General features: G+C 28.6%; 1 protein-coding gene across 4 annotated transcripts in view; it reads left to right on the forward strand.

Moving 5' to 3' along the window:
• LOC129976065 (homeobox protein onecut-like) overlaps nt 1-26656 on the forward strand; it is a 303229-nt gene that overhangs the window by 212962 nt on the left and 63611 nt on the right. For 2 of the 4 annotated variants that reach the window (XM_056089431.1, XM_056089432.1), the window contains one exon: nt 19199-19271. The exons of the other annotated variants lie outside the window; for them this stretch is intronic. In XM_056089431.1, the coding sequence (XP_055945406.1) occupies nt 19199-19271 (73 nt within the window). The remainder of the gene's footprint in view (nt 1-19198; nt 19272-26656) is intronic. 4 annotated transcript variants of the gene reach the window in all.

Genomic DNA, 26656 nt, shown 5'->3' on the forward strand with positions numbered 1-26656 from the left:
TATTACTTGTATTTTTAGTTCTTATGAATATGTCAAAAGGCTCGACCATTTAGGATAATTATAAATTCGAAAAATTAGCGACTATTCTTAACAGAGACCTAAAAAGGGAAATACGCTACTGAATTCTGTATGTCATAAGTGTAAGAGGAAATTTACTTGTAAAAAAATCAAACAAATTGTTAATTTTTGCGCTTTTCTTGGTAATATAAAAAAATTTCCTCATCCTTATGAGAGTTTCTCAGGAATCAGAATTTATATCATTATTGATTTAATATATTTATAAAAATAAATATAATTTAAAATACAGATATTAAATTATTATATGATGTATATAATTTTTGGGTATTTTTAGAATATCAGGTTTCCTTATTACATTACTTCTAAAATATGTAGAAAAAAAATAGGACAGAATTGTAAGTTTGGAAATTACAAAATAAAATTAAATCTTGAAAAGAAAACTTTCTATCATCTTTAATCTTTGCTGTCTTCTATTAAAACTTCGGTTATAATCAGTTAATTCCTTTAATTTTGCAGTTTTGACTTTATATATATATATATATATATATATATATATATATATATATATATAATTTTACTTAGATGAATCGTCCTTTTTTCCCTGTTCTTGTTTCATTTTTGATAAATAGATAATTTCATACAAACAGCTTACTTGATATTAAAGATATGTATTCTATTCTATTTTCTTTTTATTTTTAGCGAGTACTTTTATTATTTCTTGAAACATTTTAAAATAGTTTTATTTCAAATCTTCCATCCTTTTTGCATTCATTTCAATACTAAAAATAAATATTTGTATTCGTCTCATATGTAATCCTGTTTTGTTTTCCTTTATAATAGGCATAATTCAAATACGTTTTTTTTTTTTTCACATTTAACTTTTATCGGTCTTTGAAACTGTGAGTTAAGAGATGTCACCATTTAAAATGCTAATGCAGAAATTGAAAAAATTAAAATAAAACTTACTTTATACTATTCGCTCTTATTTCTTTGTATAAAAAAAATTAGATATCTTCATTGGTAATTTTAAAGCCTAAAAAAGAAAAATATCTGTTATTTGAATAAGCTTTTATTTTTAAAAATTACTTAATTGAATCAAAGTTAGTCATATCACTGACTCTCCGACCCTCCCGAAGGCACACGGATAAATAATATTGATGACCGGACCGCCGCAATAGCAACACTTGCGGGAACTGTGGTTGAGCCCTTAGAGCCATCACCGGCCATGGTACAACCCTTCCCGTAGGAAGTATGTCCCGTCATCGATGGGAGGAGCCAGATCCCCCACCTTTTTATGTATCCTACAGGGTGGCGATATCCAACCACAATACCGGAAGCATCTCAGCCTCTTTTCGAGGTACCCCCCCCCCGGGAGTATGAATCAAAATAATGAAGAATAGATGATATACTCATCTTGCAAAATCAGTGAAATTCTTTTTAATTGATATGAAAGATCCTTAACTTCGCACACAATGCATAAAGTCATAAATAAAATTTCAATTTTTCGGAACCCGTTTGTTGGTATCTCATCATATTATCAACTGACGCCAAATAATCAATACCATTTTGCTTGCTCACCTTCATATTTTGGCATCCATTAGCAATGTTAAAGGATATCAGTCATAAGATTTCACAGAAATAAATTTTTGATAACTAATCTCTTTTATCACCAGCCTGATAAGGATAAATAATTACTTTGGACTGTCAATCAAACCTTTTTATTTCGAAATCCATTAAACAAAAACAATGTTATTAAAACTAATATTATACAGTTTTGAGGTTTCAAGAAGAATTAAAAATGAATGTTTTTGCTAGTATTTCTCAGTCATCTAATTGTAAATATAATAATTTCACTCAATCTTTCTTTATTGTTATTATTTCCAATAGTAAATATTCTACTTATTGATGGATAAAAATACTGTTTTCATTGACTAATTAATAGAAAATTTAATTATACTAATATTAAAATTTTCCATTTACTTCATTTGAAGGTATAGAAAAATGTATGATGAAAATTTCGAAGTTTCTGTAAGAGATACTGAAAAATCTCTATATGAATACGGTTTTAATGAACATGAAATCAATATTCAAGTCTGTCTTTGAAATTTACATATTACAGTTTTACACCAAAGCGCTATCTTAGTAGTAAAAAAGAATTCATAGAAATATTTAAAACTGGAACATCAGTCGGTGCCCAGCATTGTGATAGATAGTTAAGTAAACATAATAATTAAATAATTATAATTTCATTATACGTTGCTAATATTCAAACGTCTCTTGGAAATTTTCATGGTATAATTTTACAACCGAATTTACAGGAATATTTAGAATCGGAACATAAATCGGCGATTTCCATGGTGACACAAAGTATTGTGAGCATAATAGCTAATTGTAATTTCGTTATATGTTGCTAATGATAATATTTAAGTAAGTAGTCATTAAAAATAATTAATAAGAAGGAAAATAGTTCAGTTAGTATTCATATTTATAAGTGATTATTTTCATTCCTCTGAAAATGCTTAGTTAAAACTTTGCCATTTATTGATTACTGGCATTGGCATTATTAGCCTGTAAATCATTTTTCAAATCTTTACAAAAATTTATTCCATAATATTAATTAAAATCATTGAAAGACTGGAACATCAATCGACTCAACTTTCTGATCGCTTACGTATTACCAAGACAAAACGAGAAACTGAAATTCCTTGATTTGTGATTAAGTTATTGAAAGATATTTTTAAGGTTATTAAATCAGATACCCAAATGTTTTAACATGATATCATTTTAGACAAAATAAAAATGTGCATTAACTCTAACAATTTATTTATGTGCACATTTAAAATAAATATAAGAATATATATATAAAAAAGACTTAATATTGATACAATGTCAGAAACGTGAAAATTCAAATATTTATGTAATCATAATGGCTAAATATGCTAATAAAAATCTTAAATAAGACAGAATGTTGGATATTTTATTGGAAAAAATATGAGCAACTGATCTTTGTAAAGAATGTATTAATTTAATAGAAGAAAAAAAATCCACAAAATTTGTAATGTTCAAAATATTAAAATAAAAATTGTAACATACACTATAAAAATGATTTTTATCTTCATAAAAAAAATAACATTAAATACATATTATAATTTTTTATTAATAACAATTTATTAGAATCTCAGCCTTTGGAATGAAAGAAATCCTATGATTTGTATTTACTATCGACGGAAAGGTCACAAAATTTATAATTAAATAAAAAAATTTACTAAAAGTACATGAAAAAATTTGGATTACAATTTCTTCCTTTGGAAGAGTGTGTACATTATAAAATCCTCAAAAGAAATCCGTTGATTGTATTTAAAATCGATGACTTACTAAATTAAAAGTCAATCATTTATTAGATTAGTCAATTAATTATCATCAATAATCTAAAAGTTATTATTGATTCCTATTAATTATATTTTGGAATCATGCGCCTTTACTGAATAAACCTAAAGCTAAAAGCTGAACAAATCTAAAGCTAAATTATTAAATTAAAAGCTAAAATTAAATAATTATAAATGGTAATTATCTAAATAAATTACCAATCAGCGGGAGTGCTCGCCCCAGTACTTTATCGCATACTCCCTAATAAAAGTGTTAACCCAGAGAATGTAATGCATGGTGTACAATAGATACAAAATATTAACCTTTGGAGTGAATTTAGCATTTTCATTGAATTTATCGTGTGGTCGTTGTTGAGTTTTTTTTACGGATTAAACCTTGACATGCGGTTAATAATATCTGAAAATCGAATTTGTGTTTTAGATGCGTTTTTCTCAATCGACTGAAACAAAAAATTGACACAAAACTTCACTTGTAATCATAGAATCCCATACCAAATTTGACATATTTAAGTCATTGCATTTTTGAGTTTCCGCGTTTACACGTTTGGGACAGTACAGACCGAAAATCGTTCAATCAATTGTTGGAATTGGCTCAAAATTTGATTCCATTCGTTTTTCATTTTGTAGTTATCATGTTAGATTCAAAAAGCTGGATTAATAGAATTTCCCTAAACGGATTTTGCTCAACATTTGACAGATATCTACAAATTTGGTGTAAAGTCGATAACCAAAATGTTAGACTTTTTGCTTAAAGCGTTTTTAAGTTATCTTTGTCACAGACAAACAGAGACATTTTCTAAAAACGTGTTTTTCGGACACAGGTAGGTCTAAAATTAGAGGGTTCGTTAAAATCTCGGATTCTAATTTTTTGATGATAACTCTACTTTCTCTATACTTCATATACGAGAAAATAAAAATGTGTTAAATCAATCACTATCGTTGAAATTTATATCAGCAATTGATTTTAAGAAATCGTTAAACGAAATCTTTATCTAAAAAACATAGCTGAATGACTTATACAGGAATTAAACATATTGAATAGTCATTTAACACCCTTTCGGCAGTTTCTAAACAATTTCATGTACTTATAAAATATCGTACATGATAAAACATACGGTAAATTTCTTAAAAATCTAACGTATCAAGACAAAACCCTTGATACGTCAGCAAGAGAGCAAAAAAAAATCTCTACACATCTTCCCCGTTCCTCCCCCCTATAAAAAGAAAAACAACGCAGCCCGGCCAAAACAACATTAATTATTCAAACGAAAGGGTGTCAGTGGAGGGGGGAAAGAGAATGAAAGTAGAGAGACACACAAAAGGTGTCGTAAAGCAAAAGAGTAAAGTTTATTAACACTAAGCGTTCTTAGGAGGGGGGACGAGGAGCGAATGAATTTTTATGGCGCGGCCAATAATTGCCCGGAATCTCTTAATAGGCTCGCCCCGAGGAGCCAGTCTGTTAATTAATTTCGCTCGTTAAGCCTTCTCTTGGCGCGATCAATCCACGCGCGTTTTGGGAGGCAGGGAATGAGGGTGTTCGCCTTTCTTCTCATTGTCCCCCCCCCTTTTCCACTACCTTGTAAAAGGTAAGCTGGAAACTTGGTCTTGATTTGCCTTCTCTTTCTTTCTTCTTAATATATTTTTTAATCTTATTATTACTTTTTTCGTATACTTTTGTTTCGTGAGAATCTGTCGCGTCCTTTTGGTTTGTTTGGAAGGAAAATAATTTCCATTGTCTTTTTGAATTCAGCGTGGCGAAGGGTGTGAAGAGAGGGGTTCAAAAATTAAGGAAAAAGAGTGTGAGAGAGAGGTAAGAACGAACGATCGTCGTGTTTTGTAGGGAATGAATTGCTAGTTGCGGCTTGAGTACCACGGATCGCTCCGATTGGCGGATCACAAAAGGGGTTCCCTAAATTGCTTCTGACAGAATTGAAATATCCGCTTCGAGGAGTTGTTTCTGTCCGTTTTAATTTAGACTGTGAGAAGAGATTCGAGAGAGGAATGCTCTGTCCGCATTTACAGATTAATCAAGGCAGCAGCATTCGCTTTGCGGTAAATGATGGTTTAAAGAATTTGAATCTTTTCTCAATAAATTAGCTCTTTTCGTAGTCTAAAGATTACATATGTCTTTCAAGTATATAAAGAGACAAAAGGTAAAATTATCGAAAAATGTAAGCTTTTTTAAAATTTATTGTCATTTTGACTTTGTCTAGTTTAATGGATTTACAACAATTCTATTTGCCAGTACATTGATTTGATTTGTAAATTTATAAAACGTTTCATGAATACTCCATAACTTTACAGGATTATAAATCTTTATTATAACATCAATATATTTTCATGAGAATTAATGTTTATTTATTACAAGAGAATGAAAGATAAAAGTTAACAGATTTCAGTCCTTAACTATAGTTCGAATGCATCGAATTATCGTATTCATCCTTGGCATTTATGCCACTTCTAGATAATTTGGCACAAAAATATCTTGTAACCTATAACATTTCAAGTGTTCTAGAGAGTTTTAGTTAAATCAATGCGGCAACAAATTTTCAAATCAAAATATGCCATGGAATTAAATAATAATCGCAAGTAGACAACTCCGACTCATTCTAAGACAAACGGATAAATATGAATGACAACATTTGTGGAAACGGAGGTTGAGTCCTAAGGATTATCACCGGCCACGGTGCAACTCTTCCCGTGGGAGGTATGTCCTATCTAGGTAGGGATAGCCAACTCCACACCCTTTCTGTACCAAAAACAACAACTACCATACCAAAGGTTTCTCATCCTCATATATGAGGTGCCTTTTGGTGGGAGATAATTAGGTAGTAAAGGGAACAACTTAGTTAAAAGGTTAAAACAAAGAAGCCTTGTAAGCACAGAAAAGAGCAGAGAATAAATGTAAGACATATCTCAACAATAAGCGAAATTTATTTATTTTCAGCATCTTTAGGAATATGCATAATGTTTTTATCAGCATAATGCCTTCAAGAATTGTCAGCATAATTCAGATCTTAATCTATATTCGTGTAATGCCTATACAAAAACAAAAAAAACTTCCACATTCTACTCACTATCAGAGTAATAACTTTTCTTGACTCTACTGGTAAGATTGAACCTAAGATGCTATGTTCCTAGGAAATTCTATTTGAGAAATCATCTTCCGTACAAAAATATATTAAAAATCTGCTCCCCAGCCTTAAGCAAGAAATTAGCTGATTTCCCCAAAAAAACATTTCATGAAAATAATCAGTATATTACGTACAATTGATTTATTGTACAAGGAGGAGTGGCAGAAAGATTTATTTAACATCATTGCATTTATATCATTAATCATTTCTATCATTAATCTATTTAAATTATTTGTAGTCTAACATTTCGTTTAAAAAGTTATTAAGCAAATAGAAGTTTTGCTCACTTTTCAACTTATTACACAGATTGGCGGATAAAAAGAAGAGATTTTTTTTACTGTAATATGAGCTATGTTCATAATTTTTATATCAAAAACAAGCAGTTACAAATTTGAATAAGAGTATTGGGTAATATTTAAGAACATAATCTAAAACTCTCATTATTTTCATTCTTGTAAAAGGTTGTTTGTAATTTTTTCTAGTTTTAAATGTGAAATCGATAATAAATATGCTTTTAGAAACTCTAACTCAAAATAATTTCGAGTATGCACGTTATGTATGTTCATTGTCCACGCAACATTTTTTTTTTTTTTTTTTTTACTGTAACATCTAATGAAACTTTTTCTGATTCCAATTGTATGATTCTAATTCATGTAATCAAATTCAAACAATTTTCAATTCACGTCATTTTTTTTTTCAAGGATAAAAACAATTTAGCATAAACAAATAGATTTCTATTATAAAAAATTTTACAAAATTTATTGAGAAATGGTTACAATAACCTTTTGATAATCATGTGAAAATAATTAAATTCTAACCTATGCTCCAGCTCAAAGGTTGAAAAAATGTAATACGTTTTAATACATCATTTTCTAGAACGAAGTATATTATAATCAATGCAGTTTTAAAAATTATTTTCAAGTGAAGTGCTTGTAAACAAGAAGATAAGGATTTGAAATTATCTTATGTCAACGATTACATTGAAAAAAATATTTAATTTTTTTAAAAAACAGGAAAATTTTTACAAATTCTAAGTCAGCACATTACAGCTTGCAAGTCATGTGTGTAAGTTCATTCGGATTACATTTGATTGAGATGCCTTTACAATATAAAGAGGCTGTAAAAATTCTGATTATTTGTCAAAGGATACAAGAATAAATATTGCTTCCAAAAATCACTAAAGCGGTTTATCAAAATAAATATCAGCACCAAAAAGATAAATTAAATTCCATTAATTTATTATTAATAATAGTCAGAAAAGGGATTTGATTTTATAATAACTATGGAATTTTTTGACGATTCACTGGTTCTTTACATTTTAAAGGTGTAAAAACTAAATAGCGCTTTGCAGGCGCTTGTCATTTTGTTTTGAATATATTTCACAGAGTTTAATCCGGTGCGAAATTTTTCACTGTTTTATTACGCTTACTCAAGTTATCAGTGATTATTACTGTAAGAAAATATTTTTAAAGTATATTTTTAAAAATCTTCTGTCATCAAATATGAATATAACTTGCTATATTGGATTGAAATCTCAGTTTATTGTGTGTAAGATTATACATGTAAGGCTGTAAGAAATAATAGTTAAAAGTAGTTAGAATTTTCACACTTATTACTATAATTCAATGTCGATTCATTAGGAAAGACAGCATACATCAGTAAAACGCTATATACTTTTTCAGTGTAATAATTGTCATTGGTCATATTTCAGTAATTAATTTTATCATTTAATATATATTAGATGCCTTTGATGATCAGCTGGCTCCTTGAGAATATTGGGTGTGCATGTTTTCAATTAAATCTTTCATGCAAAACTTAATATTCATATATATTCCCAGAAATTCATAATTTTTAATCATCAAATTACGGTAGAGGACAAAGCCTTTAATAACTTTATATCTTAATAATTTAATATCTGCTTTGTTCATTGAGTCTAAGAAACATCCGAATAGTATCAAGTCCCATGACATCACTGCGACATTAAAAATACAACAGTTCGGTTCGTCTATCTTTTAAATTTCGCAATACTGTAATTTCGCTTTTTATGTAAGCTACACAGATATTAAACAGAATCCTTTTTATTTAACTTTACAATATTGGAAGAAAGCTACGGGATTAAATATTTTGCGACTTGAAAAAATGAAAATGATTTCAGTTTCATTTACAACAATATTGTTATTAAAATCTTTAAAATATCTTTATATTTTTAAAAATATCTTTTTTGGCTATAAAAGTTTTAATTCACAGACTACCTCTTCGGAATAACTATGAATATAATTCCACTATATTTTTAAGAAATTTGAAAAAAATCAAAAATTTACAAGCAATATTAAACGTTTTGAACACAAACCCTACAATTGATCAAATGAAGTTAGAGGAAAAAGATGTTAATTTGTACTATATTGCACTTTTAAAGCATTTGTAAAAGGAAAATTTTATGTACCCATGAAGGCACAACATAAGAAAAAGACAGTACTAATAATGCAAATATTATTAATAAAAGAAAACTTATTTTTCCTTTCTCTTATCATCACAAATATTAACAGCCAAAGAAACTTTTTAAACGTGAGATGACACTCCTCCAGCAATCTACTCGCTCTAATAGAGTGTACGGATATTTCATTAGGAGAGTGTTGATCTACTTTTGCGAATGCGATTTTCTTTGATCCGAGTTTAATTGGTCGGACCGCTAAGCGCCATCTGTTGAGGAAGGACGGCGGAAAAGGTTACTTCTAAGTATCGAGACCTTGTTCTAGGAAATCACCCTTCACTTAGGAGACACCTGTCACCACTTACCACCCTGCCTCCACTCCTCCACGCGCTGAACCTTCACTGACCGTTGGCCAATAATAACTTCGCTACAAGAAATTCACAACTTTTCTACTATATTTATATTTTAGGTATGCTATTGTGTGACGATATTTATTCGAATTTTGTCTTAAGCATTTTTATTTTAAAATTTGTAATGCATAATCGTTTAAGAAAACTTATTTAGCTTTGAAGTTTTCATAAATAGAGAAGATAAAGTCGTTTTGAGGAATTAATGCAGGTTTAATTATTTCTGTTGAAAATCGAAGTTTAAAATATACGCTGACTTAAGCTTTCTTTGTGAAATGAGTTATTTGTAAATGTATCGGCAAAATTATTTCCTTTGCTAATTTTTACGTCTACAGTAAGAAAATCATAATAGAAAAAATAAGTGCAAAGTTACAGGGCAAAATAAGAGAATACTAATGTTTAAATCAAAGGCAGAAGTGTCATAGGTAAAGCCTTTAAATAAAAATCTAGTTAAAAATTACTGCTATTGTATGAATCAACAAAAATAGAATATGAAGAGAAAAGAAATGTTAAGTTGAAAAATCATTCATTCTTCCGATTTGTATTATATTTTTAATTGGTTATGAGGCAGATTATTTCATCATGATCAAAGAAGAAATTCAAAAAAATTCGTATATTCACATGGGCTATTGGAGTAAAATTACGTAACAATTTATATAACTGGAAAATATTTGTAATTATTACCAACCTGATATGATATTCACAATAAAACACGATACTGTTTATGGGAAAATGTTAAGAAATGAATTGAATAGAAAAGAGGAAACAAAAATCACCTCACTAACTGTTAAAAAAGATATTTTTAACTGTGGTCCATATTATAGGGATTAAGTAGAATATATAAAGTTTCAGTAGAACAATGGGTTGGTGTCTCGAAATTTATGGCATAAAAAGTTTCGCTTGTAGGAAAAAGGATTTACAATTCATATTCACAAAATTGTGAGATTGATTCAGATGATATTCCTCAATACTTATTATGGCCTTAGAAAGAGAGCAAGAAAAAAAAATGATCTGCAATGTTAATATGAAAAACTTTCAGAAGAGCGCATTTCATTTATATAAACCTGTCCGAAATCAAAGTGAAAAATATATCATTCATCATATGAATCTGCAAAAACTTTTCAGTAAAAGATCGTAGCATGTTATTAACAACAAATATTGGATAAATTGAAAAAAAGCAAAAATGCTAAACCAATTTGTTGAATTATGAGATACTTTACTTGGCACTGATTGTCAACAAAAAATTAAGAATAAGACTTACAAAGTAATAAATACAAACATTTCAAAGACATTTGATTTGGATCCATTGCTTTATAACAAACTGGGTGTCTTAAATGAATCACAAAAGGACTAAAAGCAAGGTGCGCTGTTTCGCCAAGATTTGAAAAATTCCTTCCACGAATTTATTTTAATAAATTATGTGTTTTTATAGGTGTTTACGAAACTTTATTTTCAATAATTCATAAATGCAATGGTGCATATTTTCAACTAGAATCCCATCGAATTGTATAATAATTTTATCTTTCTCTTACGATAATTAACAATGCATGAATTCAATTGGATTTCTGGGATATTAGATGGGTTATGAATATTATCAACTTTACGCGATAAGTTCTACGTACCCATTTCGCCTTAAAATGATTCACCTTCCGGTAAAGGATTCAATTATTACTCGTTTCCATCAATCAAGAAATGGCCTGAAAGCTTCTTTGAGTTCAGATTATATTTCACAGTTTATCTTGGTCATTTCTAATGTGGCATTTAAATTCTATAGAGAAAATTTGGAATTAATTTTGAAATGAATATTTAAATTATTTATCAGTGCATCTTGGTCAATTCTAGGTTGTCTCCGTAAAATCGAAAGTAACTTAAAGCGTATATGATGAATGACTAACATTCATTTTTATTTAAATATTCCACAGTACATTGTGTTGTTTAAGTCAGAATTTACTCAGCTAATTTCGGTTAAACTCAAAGAGCTCAAACTGAAAATATTGCAAATGATTAGCTTACTAGCCAATCATTGTGTCGAATATTTAAAATATATCAAAAATAATATGTATCGGTTTATAATTTAAATGCATTTTTAAAAGAAGCTTCCTTTTGAAATAGATACGGAAATACGAAATTGCAAATATTAGGATGGTACAAAAATGATTGCAGTTTTCACAAACATATAGTTTATCTTTTTGAACAATTTCTTCCTTTGAAATCAGTTGTTTGATATTTTTAAATTTACTTTTGACGCACGTTAAACAAAATTCAATTTGTAGTTAATTTTATGATGTTAGTTTAATATGGAAGAGAAAAAGATCATTTTCTACTTTTCTCAAAGGGAACATTTGCAGTTGATGATTCTAAAGAGATATGTAGTATTTATGATATTAATGACTAATATAAAATTTTTAGAACAAGCTTACCTAATATCTTTCCGCATATTTTTAATTTTAAAAATTACAAACATCTCAATCTTCCATGTTGATAATCAAGTCCATGTTGTTGGTAGACAAATGATTTCCATAATTGACTCGGATTGTTATGTTTTGGTACATAAGAATACACGCAGAGTACAAAGTCCTTTTTTAACCCTCAACAGGCATTTGTAAAAGGCGAGATTTTTAAGAAATTCGATATTCAAATTTATTCCACGTTAATTGGAATAAATTCCATGAACAAAGCCTGTCAGATGTACAGTTTATATCACTAAGTATATTGAAAATAAATCCGTTTTGGAAACGAATGATAAAAAAGAATGAAAAAATAGAATGTTTGCTATAGCAACAGCTAAAAAGACACTGGATGATAAATGGGCACAGATCAGATGCAAAGATGACTTACTTCAAGACAATATTATACCATTAGTTTGAAGGTATTACAAATATATTATATATTCAGTGTTACTGCCAAACCACTAAAAAATTAGTTCGAATGTGTGTTAACCAAAAAAGAATGAAATTTAATGCAAATTAATCAAAATAAAATATGATGAATAAGCAAACCTTTTAGGAATAACGCCTCTTTGTGACGCTAATAGACCATACACATTTAGTGATTCCTAAAAGAATTATTGTATTTATATGAGAAATGGAACAACCATCATGAAATCCACAGATTGCATCTTCAAATTACCATTTTACATTCTCTTTAAAAAATAAAACTAATAATAATAATGATGGAGTGTCAGATATTTGGGGAGGGAGGGGGGTGAAGAGGACCAAACTTTATGAATGAGAGATAATGAAGTGGCAAAAATGATGGCAAACTATTGAGGATAAAATGGAAAGTATATCACTAATGAAAGCTCATTCATTATTCCTACCTTTCTTGTCTTATTTTGAAAAGGGAAAATTCCTTTTTTTTTTTTTGAACAACCTAATATTATTCTTGTTTGAAAAAGTTTTTATAAATGAATAAATATATTATTAATTCAAAAAACGTAAAAATTATTAATAATTTCTTTTTTATTCAAATGATGGTTGAATCAAAAGAAAAAAAGTACCACCAATAGGACGAATTTATCATAACTTAAAAATAAGAATCGGAACAAGAAGCAACAAGCGTTTCCTGAAAAACGAATGATGAACTAGTAGTATATACTCAAAATATTAATTTTTTTATTTATTTTAATTATTTAAATATTAATTTAAGGTTTTTTTCCTAAAATATCTGCTAAATTCACAATTCGAAATATTAAAATACCATTTTCTCTTCTTTTTCACAATTCATCTTACGAAATTTTCATCTTTTTGCTGGTTTCATATGCAACTCAAGTCCTAATAAATTTCTATTCGTTCAAAAACTTACCTGCTTGGCCAACAATAAAGGGCAATAATGAGCTGAAATATATGATCCTTCAATCGCATAAAAAATTGTAAAGATTTTTTTTCCTTCAACTTCTTCAAAAAAATCATCTCCGTATTTAATTAATACATTATTAATATATAATGAATATAGAAATATGAAACATATATTCTGTCTTTTATATATTTTTAGAAAGTATTTTCCAAGAATAAGAAATGCGATGTGCATGGATGGTTCAAATATAGCAGCGTAAATTATAAATTATCTTTCCCTAACAAAGCATCCCTTTCTTCCATTGGAGTAAACGACATCGAAAGCAAATTTCGAGGGAAGACGGTGAGATGGTCATCTCCTCACCGTTTGGTGGTTCCTTCAACGTCCACAAGGGGTGCTTAGAGCTAAATTGAATCCTCCTTTTGGCTCGTCCCGTGGTCGTTAGAACGGTAGGGGACACAAACTCCCGAACAAGTTGTTTACCGTTATTTCTCAGAGAAAACGGGGGTGGGGAGCACCTGTCCATGACGCCATTACGGGGAGGTGTTGCCCTCACGTTGAACCCATTTGCTGCTTCCGGGAGGGAGGTGAATCACTGGCCTGTGCCCTAATAACTGCCTTTGTTCTCGATCTTACGAGTATCTGATCTTGCTTTTGCGGTCATTCGCTGGCCAGAGCCTGAAGATCATGGCATGCGTCATTGAATATTTGTAGATACTTCTTTCGTTTAAGTCGGAGGTTAAGTACACTTAACCGTCATTTTGTAAAGTACATTTGTTTCCTGAAAGTGTTGCGTCAAGTTTAATCTGCATCTTTTTTTCTAAATAGACATGCTAAATGTTAACAAAAACCTGCTAAACGTAAATAAATGTTTTAAATATAAAAAATATTTTATGAAAATAATCAGCATTTTTTAAGCAAGATTGCTTCGCGTAATATGATTCAGAAAGAAAAAAATAAATAAAATGTTTTTATTCTGCTTTTTATTTAGTTTTTAATAATAGGATTATGCTTTATCATTTTTTTTTATCGTATAACTGTCTATCATCATTTTTACAGTTCAGTAAAAAGTAATCAGTATCGATTTTTTATGATGAAATCCACGATTCGAATTTTTGTATCCTATTTTTCTAATTTCTCAAATTTCTTTCTGTAAATGTCTGTTTTTACATAATTTTCTATTTTGGAAGTCATTTTAGAAAAGTTTTTGTAACCATGCCGTAAGACCTTAAGGCATATTGAAACACATTAGAATGGAAACAAAAAATTCTGTATCAGGTTTCCAAATTTTTAAATATTTCTAGATATTCGTGTTTATATTAGTGTGATCGAATATAAGTAAAAACAATCACACGAATATTTGTGTTTATATTGGTGTGATTGTTTTAAAATGAAATTTGTAGAGCTATATTAATAATGATGCATGTTAAATGAGAATAATTAAATTAAAATATGTAAAACTAGGGAATAGGTATATAATGTAGCTAGCTTAGAGTAAAATAAATTTTGGTTGAATAGACATGTGATATTAGTTTCTGAAAAAAATCAGGCGAATTTAGTGCGAAATTCCTGGTAAATTCAAGAAAAATACGATCATATATTGTCAAATGATCGATTTCAGTATAACCGCAATAACTTCGGAATAGCATGTTTCATTTTTTCAGGTAATGAATGATAAGATTGGCATCTTTAATTTGCATTTAACGATAAGGAAGAAATTAACCCACATATTTGGATTGAAATTTCAAAAAATTTCAAAAAATGTAATTTTGCATTGGAGTCATTAATTAATTATTAATGTAAGTTTTTGAAATGGAACAAAAAATTAAGTATTTAACACAAAAAAGTGATTTTATTCACAGCCTTTAAGAAAGATGTAACCTTTACTTAATTTTATTCCTTATGGCTCATTAGGTAATTTTAAACATAAAAAGTTTTCGCTATTTAAGACAAATTCTCCTCGATGATCTGATCCATGACATAAAACTGAACTACTGTGAAATATTCTATGCTAGGCTTAACTGCTATTTTATAAATTCAAAAAAATATATATTACGAAATTGTTGAAGAGAATCATTTTAAATTATTTGTTTCACTTTCGAATATATACATTCTTAAAGATTTTTTTCAGTTTAAAACTAAAGATTTATAGATGGCTTCAATACTTATTTATAATGGGGGCATACTTTAAAGAGATCACAGTTAATAATAGTTCATTAAAATCAGCAAAGCAAATCTGGGTAAAAGCAGCAAAGCTGTACACATTTTATAAATTCTTCTATCGGAGATTTAGAGGGATTTAAAAATGAATATATATTTGATTACGTAATACGAAACAAATACCTAAAATTTTTAATTACTTATAAAACTGAAGGATGCTGAAGATGAAGCAGTTAATAACGGTAATTATTGATATCATAAATCATAATCCATTTTGGGAATAAAGTGCAAAACAATAATGAATAGATTTGCTCCATTTGTTATAGAATTATAAAATAAAGTTAATGAGAACTCACGTAACCAATACATAAAAAACTATGAGCAATCAATGAATAAAGTAACAAATAAAATAATAAAAATTTATATTCATCCCATAGTTAGAAATAACTAAGAAATAGCATTACAGTTTAAAACTAATTCCGTACCCAGAATCCGTATCAATACTCTAAATTTAATAAATACTTTTAGTGTCGATAAATTGTTAGTAATAAAAAAGCGATTCTGTCGATACTGCCTCCTTCAGTTGTTGGGTGATCGGATGTACATAAGAAGAAGTAATGAAAAGGCTGCCAAAAAGTTTCTTATATTACCGCCTAAAAATGTCGTTTATTATAATTCCTTCCATTTAATATATACGTTATAAATTACTTAAAAAATCTTGTGCGTCGGGAGGGTGGGGGAGGAAAGGATTGTGGAGTGTAATAATGATATCTATGGAACTACTCATTTCCAGCTTATCTTTGCAGACTGCATTCTTAAAGAATTCCATGTATCATAGTACTATATGATACATGGATGATACATATTATGTATGAAAATTCATGGTAACGAATTCTTCAAGTTGTATTGTATTTATCTGCAATCAAAATACCAGAATTCTCTCATGTCTTTAACCGGATACAGATTCATGGGAAACCTCAAAAAATTGGTTAAAGATCACCAAGTCTTTAACCGGATACTGATACATGTGGAACCTAAATATTTTTTGTTAAAGATCACCAAGGGAAAAGTAGTCGAGAAAAAGAAATGCTCTGTTTAAATGTCCATCGTACGAAAAAAAAAGTAGGACACTTGTTGAGGGGGTGGGGAGATGATCTGTGACAAGTGCATGACATCCACCGGCTCGTATTGTCAGAATAGTGGACATCAGACGTCGATAAGACGTCGATATCTCGCCGTCTAAAGCTTATAACCGGAACGGACATTCTGTTTTCTGGTAAGAATCTAAAAATGGTTTTATCCCAAAACAATCCGCTGATTTGAGTCTGTTTTAATTTGATGTCTCACTTATGAATTTTCCACAGATAATTATAAACGATACTAAGCTAAATTTTCAATAAAGAGATTTCTTTTTTGAATCATTATAATTTAAACTGCCAAACACCAATATCTGCATTTTAAAATATTATCGTATAATACGAAGATATTAAATCTATTGAGTGTGATTGCCAAGCTTAGAAGGAAAATAAAATATATATATTAAAACAAGTTTAATTTATTGTGAATGCTCTATTTTGCTAGAAAAAAGTGTATATGAAAATGAATAATATATATATAAATGCTATGATAAAAATTTTACAATATCTTGCTTCGAATTAGCCATCAAACAATACGTTATACCCTTAATAACACGTTAAATAATTGGAATAATTTGCTAAAATATTGTATAGAATGATATATGGAACTACGCAACATAAAATGAATTTCTTTAATTTAACGAAATGTTGAATTCTATTTATGGATTTAAAAAAAAAAAAGCAAATGTTGAAATTGTTAATAATTTGCCTTCGTTACTTAAATATGATAAATTCGAAATACGCAATAGTAACCTGAACACTATATCTGCCTTCAAAAATATCACAATGACTCAAAATTAAAAAGTAATATGAGTAAAAATTGCTATAAAATAGAATTATTCTCTACCTATGGCATATTTTTTTGCAGACGATTTAAATTCGTTTTTTTTAGCCAGTCGTTTTCTTATTTGTATTATATTTAATATTTTCATATTAATGCATTTTTATTTAAAGTGAAATGAGAAGTTATTATTTTGATGGCCATTTTCATATAAAAATTAAAGATATCATGACAAAATCTGAAATTTGCATTATTTGATTTGTCTGAAAATCACTGCAGAATTTCCTTCATAAAACAACCTATTTTAACAATCAGCAATAGACATCATTTCTATCAACCAATTATTCCTTAGACGTAAGAAAGTACTAATTGCCTTACATTGATATCTGAGACGTGCTTTAATTCTAATACAGATTTCTGAAAATAAGAATGATACTACTTATTATTTTAAAACAAAAAAAATTGTTATTTTAAAACGGCATTTACATTTCGTATATATATTACTCACAGTTACATTTGATAACTGTCTCGTGCTTTTAATTGCATCGTATTATGTTTAATCTTCTTATCGTAATTTATATCATATTTCATAGTTTATAAAACTGTCTAAAGAATTATACAAGTTTATTACGGTATGTTTAATTAATTTTTAACTAAAGAAAAAGAAATTTTATGAACCACAATTAACATAGAATTTTCAGAAAACATAATACTGTAAAATAATATATATCAAAATGATAGTTTTTAAAAATGAACATGAAATGCTGAAACCAAAACGAATTCGCTTTAAGGTATTAAAAACATTACAAGAAACAACCGAGCGATTTCTCAAAAAATTATATTTAAAACAATCAAAAAATATATTTCATACCATATTTTATCTTCCAGCTTTCTAGGTGAGCTACTTCTGTTTTTTTTTTTTCTATGAACTGTTTAATAACTGAATTTCAGACCGACGTACAACTTCAAATCTACAGAAAAATGAAGAAAATGAAATAAGGAAAAGTAGAATTTTTATATAACATCTTATTTTATTTCACAAAACACATTTTACTAACAGCACTTATATGCACTTTACAATGAAGGTTTGTTCCAGTGAAATACAGGTAATGAATGCACTGTATCTTGGTATATTGAAGCAATTATAATGCAACATTTTTTAAAGGATGAGTTCAATAAATTAAGACTTAGTTGTTCATATTAGCAGCAAGATAATTCATTTCTTCAAATTTACACATAGAATTCTTACTATGATTTGAAATTTTTTTTTAAATTTGAATTTAAAAAATCCAAAAATTTTAATGAATCTTTTGGGTTTTCCCCTTGAATTTAAAACTATTACTAAAGACTAAAAGATTATGGAATGTAGAAATTTAGAAATTGTATTGTATTTCGAATTGATATTGTTCGAATGCAATCTTTTCTGAAATAATTAACACAAATTCTTAAATTAAAGGATAACGCAATGAAAGTAGTATTTGAAAATTCCACATACGTAATAGATGCAATTGTTTTGAAGATATGGCGTCTTATTCTTCATTCCACAAAACGTATTTCACTGGAGAAAACTTTCCTACACAAGAAAAATCAGCTAAACACAACTTTTGCTTTTTATATTATATTTAGATGTTTATATAGTATATAATTATACATATATATATACCTAGTTATATCTATTTTATCTATATTTTATGACCCAAAGTACAATTCTGATATAATGATCTTTATACTTTCTCTTTAATATTTCTTAGCATGTCCAAATTTATAAAGCATTGGAAGTTGATTTTTGTAGTTTCGAAACTCTTTCTATAACTTCCACTGTTGACAGCTGTGATTAGAATCAGATTTTAATTTGTGAATTAATTAATTAATTGATTAGAATTGTGCTTGTGTGTGTTGTATATGTGTTGCTAATTTGGCACTGAGACTTGCTCTCTTGTCTCATTGCAGAGTATCAGATGCGCAATGAAAACCAGAGAGCAGGGCCAGGCCGCAATCACCAGCGAAGAGGGCTCTTCCGACAGTGAGTCTCTTCTGACTTTTCTCTCTCTCTCTCCTTTCTCTCTTTTCTTTTTATCTCTTTTTCTTTGCCTGTTTTGCCTCCCATTAATGCTTTGCCTGCTCGCTTTTCTCAACCCTTCATTATCTGCATCTCCCTTTTTGTTAAAAAAGAAACGAAAATTGTAAATAGAATTGTAGTGAAAATTTATTTTGTAATGCTCTTAATCCATGTCTGGACTTCAGTGATTTTGTTTTGTGATAAAATGTGATGCTGTAAGTGATGAAATTTCTCTTTATATGCAAGCATTAATCAGTGGTAAAGGACAGTGGAATCTTATATTCTTCTTTTGAAATTATGAAATATCATATCACATTTAGAATTTAAAAATTAAAAAAACTAATACAAGAATTTTAACGGATTACATCTGAAAGACATTTTAAGCAATCAGCAATAAGGCATAAATATTATTTGAGGAAAGATTAGGTAATCTTTATGCATAATATTATTTTATACATTAATATCATAAATAATTTCTGATCTGTCAAGATCTTCATTATAAACATCATGGTTTTTTTTATCCCTTTTACATATTAAACAAATAAATAATGATTTATTTCGTCATCTTTGACTGATGTAATAATGATCTTCACTCTTAACTGATCATGAGAAGCATCTTTAAACAAATTAATGAATCGGTATTTTACAAAATCAAATAACTCTTCGAATATTAGTAATAGCTTCAATTTTAAAGGAAAAATTATAACTAATAATTAGATATTTATTATAAAAGTTTAAGCAAACAGCATTACAGGAAAATATCATCATTATAATCATATTCTAAAATAAGATGGGCTAATTGTTTAAGAATTTATTCTAAAAATAGGGATTTATTTTCAGTTTGAAGAAAACAGATTCAATATAAAAAAAGTCCTTTTAAGTGTTTTAGCGCTAAAAAAATTAAAAAATCTTTCAGTAAGATATATATACATTGTTGCATTGAGAATTTCATTGATTGCAGTATTATACAAAGCATATTAAAAAGTATTAGATGCAAGAAATCTATTAAATAGATGTAATCGGATTCTGTTTTAATACAATAAAAATAGAGAAACGAATATTCTATCGCTATTTATTACAGCTAATATATATACTCAATTTCTTAAAATTAACAATAATAGCATAAATTAGAAACAACTGTAGAACCAATTCATTACCATCTGCAGTTATTTAGAACATTCTATCCTCTACTCTATCATTCTATTTTTGTTAAATTCTTTTTCTTATTAATTTGCTTTTTTTTTTTGTTTGATCTTTTCATAAATTAATCTTTCTCTCCTTTCTTATCAAATTAATTATCAACTAATTTTTAGAAAATGTATTCCTTTTTATCAATATTTTATATTGTAAGAATTTTGATAACTTTATATATATTAAAAAAGCTTTATATATATACTATATATTAATGAAGCTTTATAAATCAAGGAAACCAAGACACTGTTATTACTAATCAAGACAAAAAAAAATTGAAAACGTTTTTGCGAAAAGCGCTTTTAATAAACAGAAAATATTACGAGGTATAAAATAGTATGGGGCTTGGTACTTTTAATTAATATGAAATATTTGGTAATTATTTTCTCATAATAATATGTATTAAATATTAGAAGTAATTTCTATGTAAGATCTGTTAGAATATTTAACGTATAAACATCACCCTTCATTTTTTCCTTTTTCAAAATTATTTTTATATGATCTCTTTCACTTACATTCAGTGAAAGAGATTATTTTTTTTATCTTTTGTTAATGAATTCTGATTCTTTTATGAGTAATTTATTTTAGAGATTCATATGTCAGCTTTTAAGTTGAGTGTATTCTCAAATTACTCTATATCGGCCAAGAACAGCAATAGTATAATTTCAATCTTATGTTTACATTTTTTTAAAGTAAGTATAACTTTTAATTAAATTGGCACATTAATCAATGCATAGATATTTAGCTACATAGTCTTAAGAATTGTATTTATACTTCCTTATAATTAGTTTTATAGCTAATTTAGAAAAGTGATTATAATCATGTCATATGAATACCTTTATATTTTTAGCTATGTAATTATAATAAAACATTGTGATGTTATATACAGGGTGCTTATAATTGAACTTCCCCTATAAACAGCATCCTACAACGCAAACGGGTGAAAGGATTGCGACGAAATTTGGTATATAGACAATACACGAGATGTGATCACGGAATTTCGAAAAAAAAAATATTTGGTTCCAAAATGTCCACCAGATGGCGTTTTCTCCGGAAAAACATTAAACTAAACACAATAAACGACCAAAACGGAATATAGAAACAATATTAACATTTATTGTCTAGTTTCTGATCACCATGTCACCGAACCACATTAAGTAAAGGTAAGGGGGGGAAATAACAGTTCGCTGTTTTTGAAGGAAAAAAAAAAGTTCAGTTAGCAGAAAAAAGAACAAATTAGGAAGAAATTGCACAAGAGGAGCAATTTTTAAGCATGTCCAGGACGATGTAGGGAAAGGTGCTCCATGTGGACACTCTCATTCATCTGCAAAATTCCATGTCGATGGACAGTGTGTTCAACAGCAGATCGTTACTGATCAGTTGTGATGCTTCGCACATGGAGCGTTATGGAGTTTCTAGCATTTCCAGATTTTTTTCATTTTATTATTCATAATTTTTGTTCTAAATTGTCAATATTATTTCTATATTGTGCTTTGGTCGTTTATTGTGTTAAATTTAACGTTTTTCCGTAAAAGGTGCCCTCTGGTGGACATTGACTAAATTACAACTAAATTTTTTTTTTCGAAATTTCGTGAGCGTATCTCCTATGTAGTCTATATACCAAATTTCGTTGCAACCTGTTCACTCGTTTCCGTTGTAGGATGCTGTTTATAGGGGAAATTTAATTATAACCACCCTGTAGTATAAATCCACAAGATTAAGCGAAATATTATCCATAAAATATGTAAAAGTAAAATATCAGCTATTCATAAAGCATAGTTTTTCTCTGTATTCGCCTTTTAATATTTTTATGTTTTTATTCACCATAAATTTAAAGATGAAAAGCAGGAAACAGTTTTTATAAACATTACCTAATAAAGCATAAATACCCTTTTATAAAAATTGAAAAGAATAAATATATTGTTATCGATGTAAAATTTTTAAATAGAATTAGTTATTAAAAGTCATAATAAAATGAAAATACTTTCTAAATTTATTTATCTTATTGAGGGATCAAGATTTTTTAAATTTACTTTAGAAATAAAAAGGAACTTATGTGGGAGAATAAGAACTTCAAGGCACTCAAAAATGTTTATAATTTTTAGTATATTATTGATTTTAAAGCATTTAGCTGTAGTGAAGTCAGTAAAAAATACAACATATCTTGAGATAAGATTTGACCTATTTTAACTCAGATAAGCAACACAACAATTAAGAGTTAAGAATACAAAGAGGCACCGGAATTATAGTATTGTTGCTCGTCGTAATGTTCGTAATGTACTGAAAATTCAAAATTCGATGCTCGTCAATAATATTGTTTTTCATCTTTTTTTTTTTTTTAAAACCGTCCACTTTTCATTTTATTCCTGTAATGAATAAAAATCTGTTCCGGAAAATATTCAGCTTGACAATGTTTATCACAATCAATCTTATAAATAAGGATTTCACATATATCAGAATATATTAATTTTTATTGCTAGAAATCTAATTTTTATTACACTTGCAGTGACTTATTGCAATAAGTAATTAAATACTTAAGTTTAGAATTAAAAATGTAACGACCCGCGGTACACTGAAAAAAAAATGAATAACCGGTACGTCAAGAAAACATAAGCGGGAACCACGGTTAAATCCTAAGGGACATCACCGGTCACGGTATAAACTCTCCTGTAGCAAACACATCCTGACATTGGTAGGGTTTAACTGATTCCACACCGATTCTGTACCCACCTGGGCGTTAAAAACCAACCAATGTACAGTAAGTTTATTATCCCCATATGTGACATGCCCCTCTAAGAGAATAATTCCTCGGTCAGTACTTAATTTGAATATTGGGATTTCTATTTTTTTACGCTCAAAAATCACTTGTCTAAAACATTTCTCGTAGGCAATTATTGCGCATGTTTCTGCCAATTTATGTAAGCGCCTATGTAGCGTTATTGCAGCATGAAATTTCATTCCAAATTCATTAACTCATTGTATCCTAAAAGCTGATTTTCTCACCGTTTATATTTGTGATTTTGGAGTTTCTGCTTTAACTATGCATGTGCGTATGAGAAATTTAAGACTTATTATTTGATCTGTAAATGCGTATGGTTATGCAAAATGGCGCTATGGTTTGCTATTCTAATTTGGAATAGGATCATTTCCAAACAATTTTCTATTCGAAGTCATGTTTTCTGTTTACATAATAGGGATTACAGTCAAAAAAACTATTCCTTTTCCCTTCACCTACAATTTCACCACCGTTAGACTTGGCTTCTCTCACTTCACTTCACCCCTATCCCTACTCCACACTTTTTTACACCCAAATCGCCGCAAACATTAATCTCCTTAGATTAATCTTTTTTGATGAAAACACTGAGGAAAAACCACCTGTTGCAAGCCCAAAGCCCCCTGTTCGCCACTATCGGATTTGCCATTAGGTGCTACTGCAACTCTAGCCTGCACTGAAGTAAGGAAAGAAAAAAGAAATAGCCTAGAAAGAAAAAAGAAAGAAAGAAAGAAAAGGCGACGGCACCGACAGGACTTCTTTTTTTTTTTCTTCTTCTTTCTTTACTTTCTTTTTCTTTAGTTACTAGAGGAGACTGAACCCTTTTGCCTTTTCACATAATAGACCAATGGCCAAGCGACGATTGGTTCCAAGTAGAGAAAATGAATTTTTCCTAGCCCCTAGCTTATGAGTTATATGTTCCCCTCACTCAATTGGGATCACATTTTCTACCAGATCAATTTCTCTGAATTTATCAAGAAGAAGGACTAATAGGCATTCTCCAGATTTCTGAAAAGTGATTATTTTAAGTGAATCTAAATACTGTAAACATCAGAATATTGATATATATATAGTTGACTTCTTAGAACAGAGATATGTATTCACATACTTTAAGCTAAAACACTATAACTATTTTCTTTCACGGAATTTGAAAAGCACTGCCAAATAAATTTTTCTTATTGCTTTCCTGGGACTTTTTGCATACCTAATAATTATGCTTTATATCTTTTTCAAAGCTTTTTTTCCTCACATTGTACTAAATAGTCATCTGAAATGTTTCATTTTCAAACAGAATTAGGGCAAAAAAAATACTAGAATACTACTACTTTCTGCATTCAGTTTTATCAGTAAAAATTAATTAAATAATGAAACTTATAATTAAGCTAGAAAGTCTTTAAAAGAATTCTAGCTTTTAAAAAACATGAAAAGATTTATTTTTGCAAAATCTTGAAGACAAATATATCCTTTTTAATTGCAAAACCAGATTTTCGTTCGAAAGATAATTAGCTTCTAATTAATTATACAACTGCATTCTCTTTTAATTTGGACTCTTTTTTGTGACTCTTGAAAGAAAATTTCTTTTTTCTTAACAAATATAACATAAGGTTTAAGGAAGCAAGTAAACATTCCAGCAACTGGGAATGTAAGTTTCAAAAAAAAAAAAAAGATATGTAGGAATATATGCAATTCAAGCACACATTAAAACCCCAATTATTTTGATTAACTAAGACCATAATCAATCCTGGTAATTGAATAATTAATTGACAACAAAGCTTATTTCTTTATGAAAAGAAAAAAAAAAATTTTTAAACTTATAATGATAATTATAAAAGCAATGTTGTTGAGTTTCTGTCGACTTACATATTACATTAAAATTCAACTATTTAAATGTATCAGTTAAAGGCATTTCTCCACCATCTTTACTCTCTTATACTCGAGAAAATCTTGTTAGCGGTTCTTTTCCTTCTTGCAGTTTTTCAGTGTAAATTTTGAAAACAACAAGTATAAAACTTATTTTAATATAATGTTACTTTTATGATAGCTAATTGCTTCAGATGAGATCTTTTAAAAAGGATGACGCAACTTAAATTTGAGTTTAGTTATATTAATGTTCCATTTAGAAGCAACATCAGGGCTATTTTGGGACTGTTCTCGTAATTTTGCTTCCGCTCAAATAGGGAAGACAAAACTGAGTGGGTACTCTCCACTCCAAACTTCTTCTTCAAGGAAAGGACGTTTGGCTTAGAACGTCAAACTTAACGTCCACCAAGTCCGAATGCAGGAGGAATGTTTAGTGGAATATCAGTTTCGAACCTCGATGCCAACACCGGAGTCTTACCACAAGTCCATCGCACATCCTTAAAATTTACGAGAGAAATGTCATGGCCATTGTAAATGCAGTTCTTTGTTATGTTCCTTATTGTTGTTGTTGCTGCTGTGAAGTAGGAAGATACTCATAAAAGAATTGCCCAGCTTATTGTTTGGTACTCAGAAAGGATTCGGATATAAGTCTTTACCTGAATTGTTCATAAAATATATTTTTTTATTTAATGAATCATACCTCCAGATTATCTAAATGTTGATTATAAATGAAACAATGCCTTGTTTGTATATGAAAGATGTATTCTTGGAATTGAGTGCACAGTTATTTTTAACTACTTCATTGGCGATAGGAGAATAATTTTATGTTTTTTTTTTTATTTAGATACATAGTATGTTGTTTCCAACAAAATTAGCTTTCTAAATATTCCATTCCTTTTCTCAAAAAAGGGAAATTCCATTAAATGGAAGATTGTTATAATCTCGCAAATATGTTGCTTTTCTATTTATCTAAAATCAGAAGTTGATTGTCAAAGGTCGGGATTTTAATTTATATTCGTTTGATTGACCATCTATCATTAAGAGAATGGTGATTCTTTCTTAATGACATGGGAACTATTTCTTTGGCTTAAAAGATAAATTCTTGACAAAATGAATATTTCAAAGCAAGAAAATAATAAAACTTTCTTTAAAGATTTGGTGATAACTGACAACCTTTTGGTTCGTTCATTATTGGAGGCTAAAAGTTTCAATTACATTTATACAACCAATTCTTAATGGCTTGCTCAACAAAATATTTTTTTTAAATTTTACATTTAGATAAATATATAATTTACGTTGTTGAGAATGTCTTTCACCATTTTGTTCATTGTCATTCTTTTAATTATCTGTCAATATATTTATATGTCCATTTAAAACATATGAAAGAGCAGTAATAACTAAAAATCAAAGCAGTTCAAAAAAAATTTCACCATTGCTTGATTCTGAAATTAGATCTTAATTATAAGTTCAAAAAATTTATCGAAAGCATTCCTTTAAACGAAATTTGCTCGACGTGAAAAAAAAT

This window comes from Argiope bruennichi, chromosome 7 (genome assembly GCF_947563725.1).
Source record: "Argiope bruennichi chromosome 7, qqArgBrue1.1, whole genome shotgun sequence".
NCBI classification, from domain to species: domain Eukaryota; kingdom Metazoa; phylum Arthropoda; class Arachnida; order Araneae; family Araneidae; genus Argiope; species Argiope bruennichi.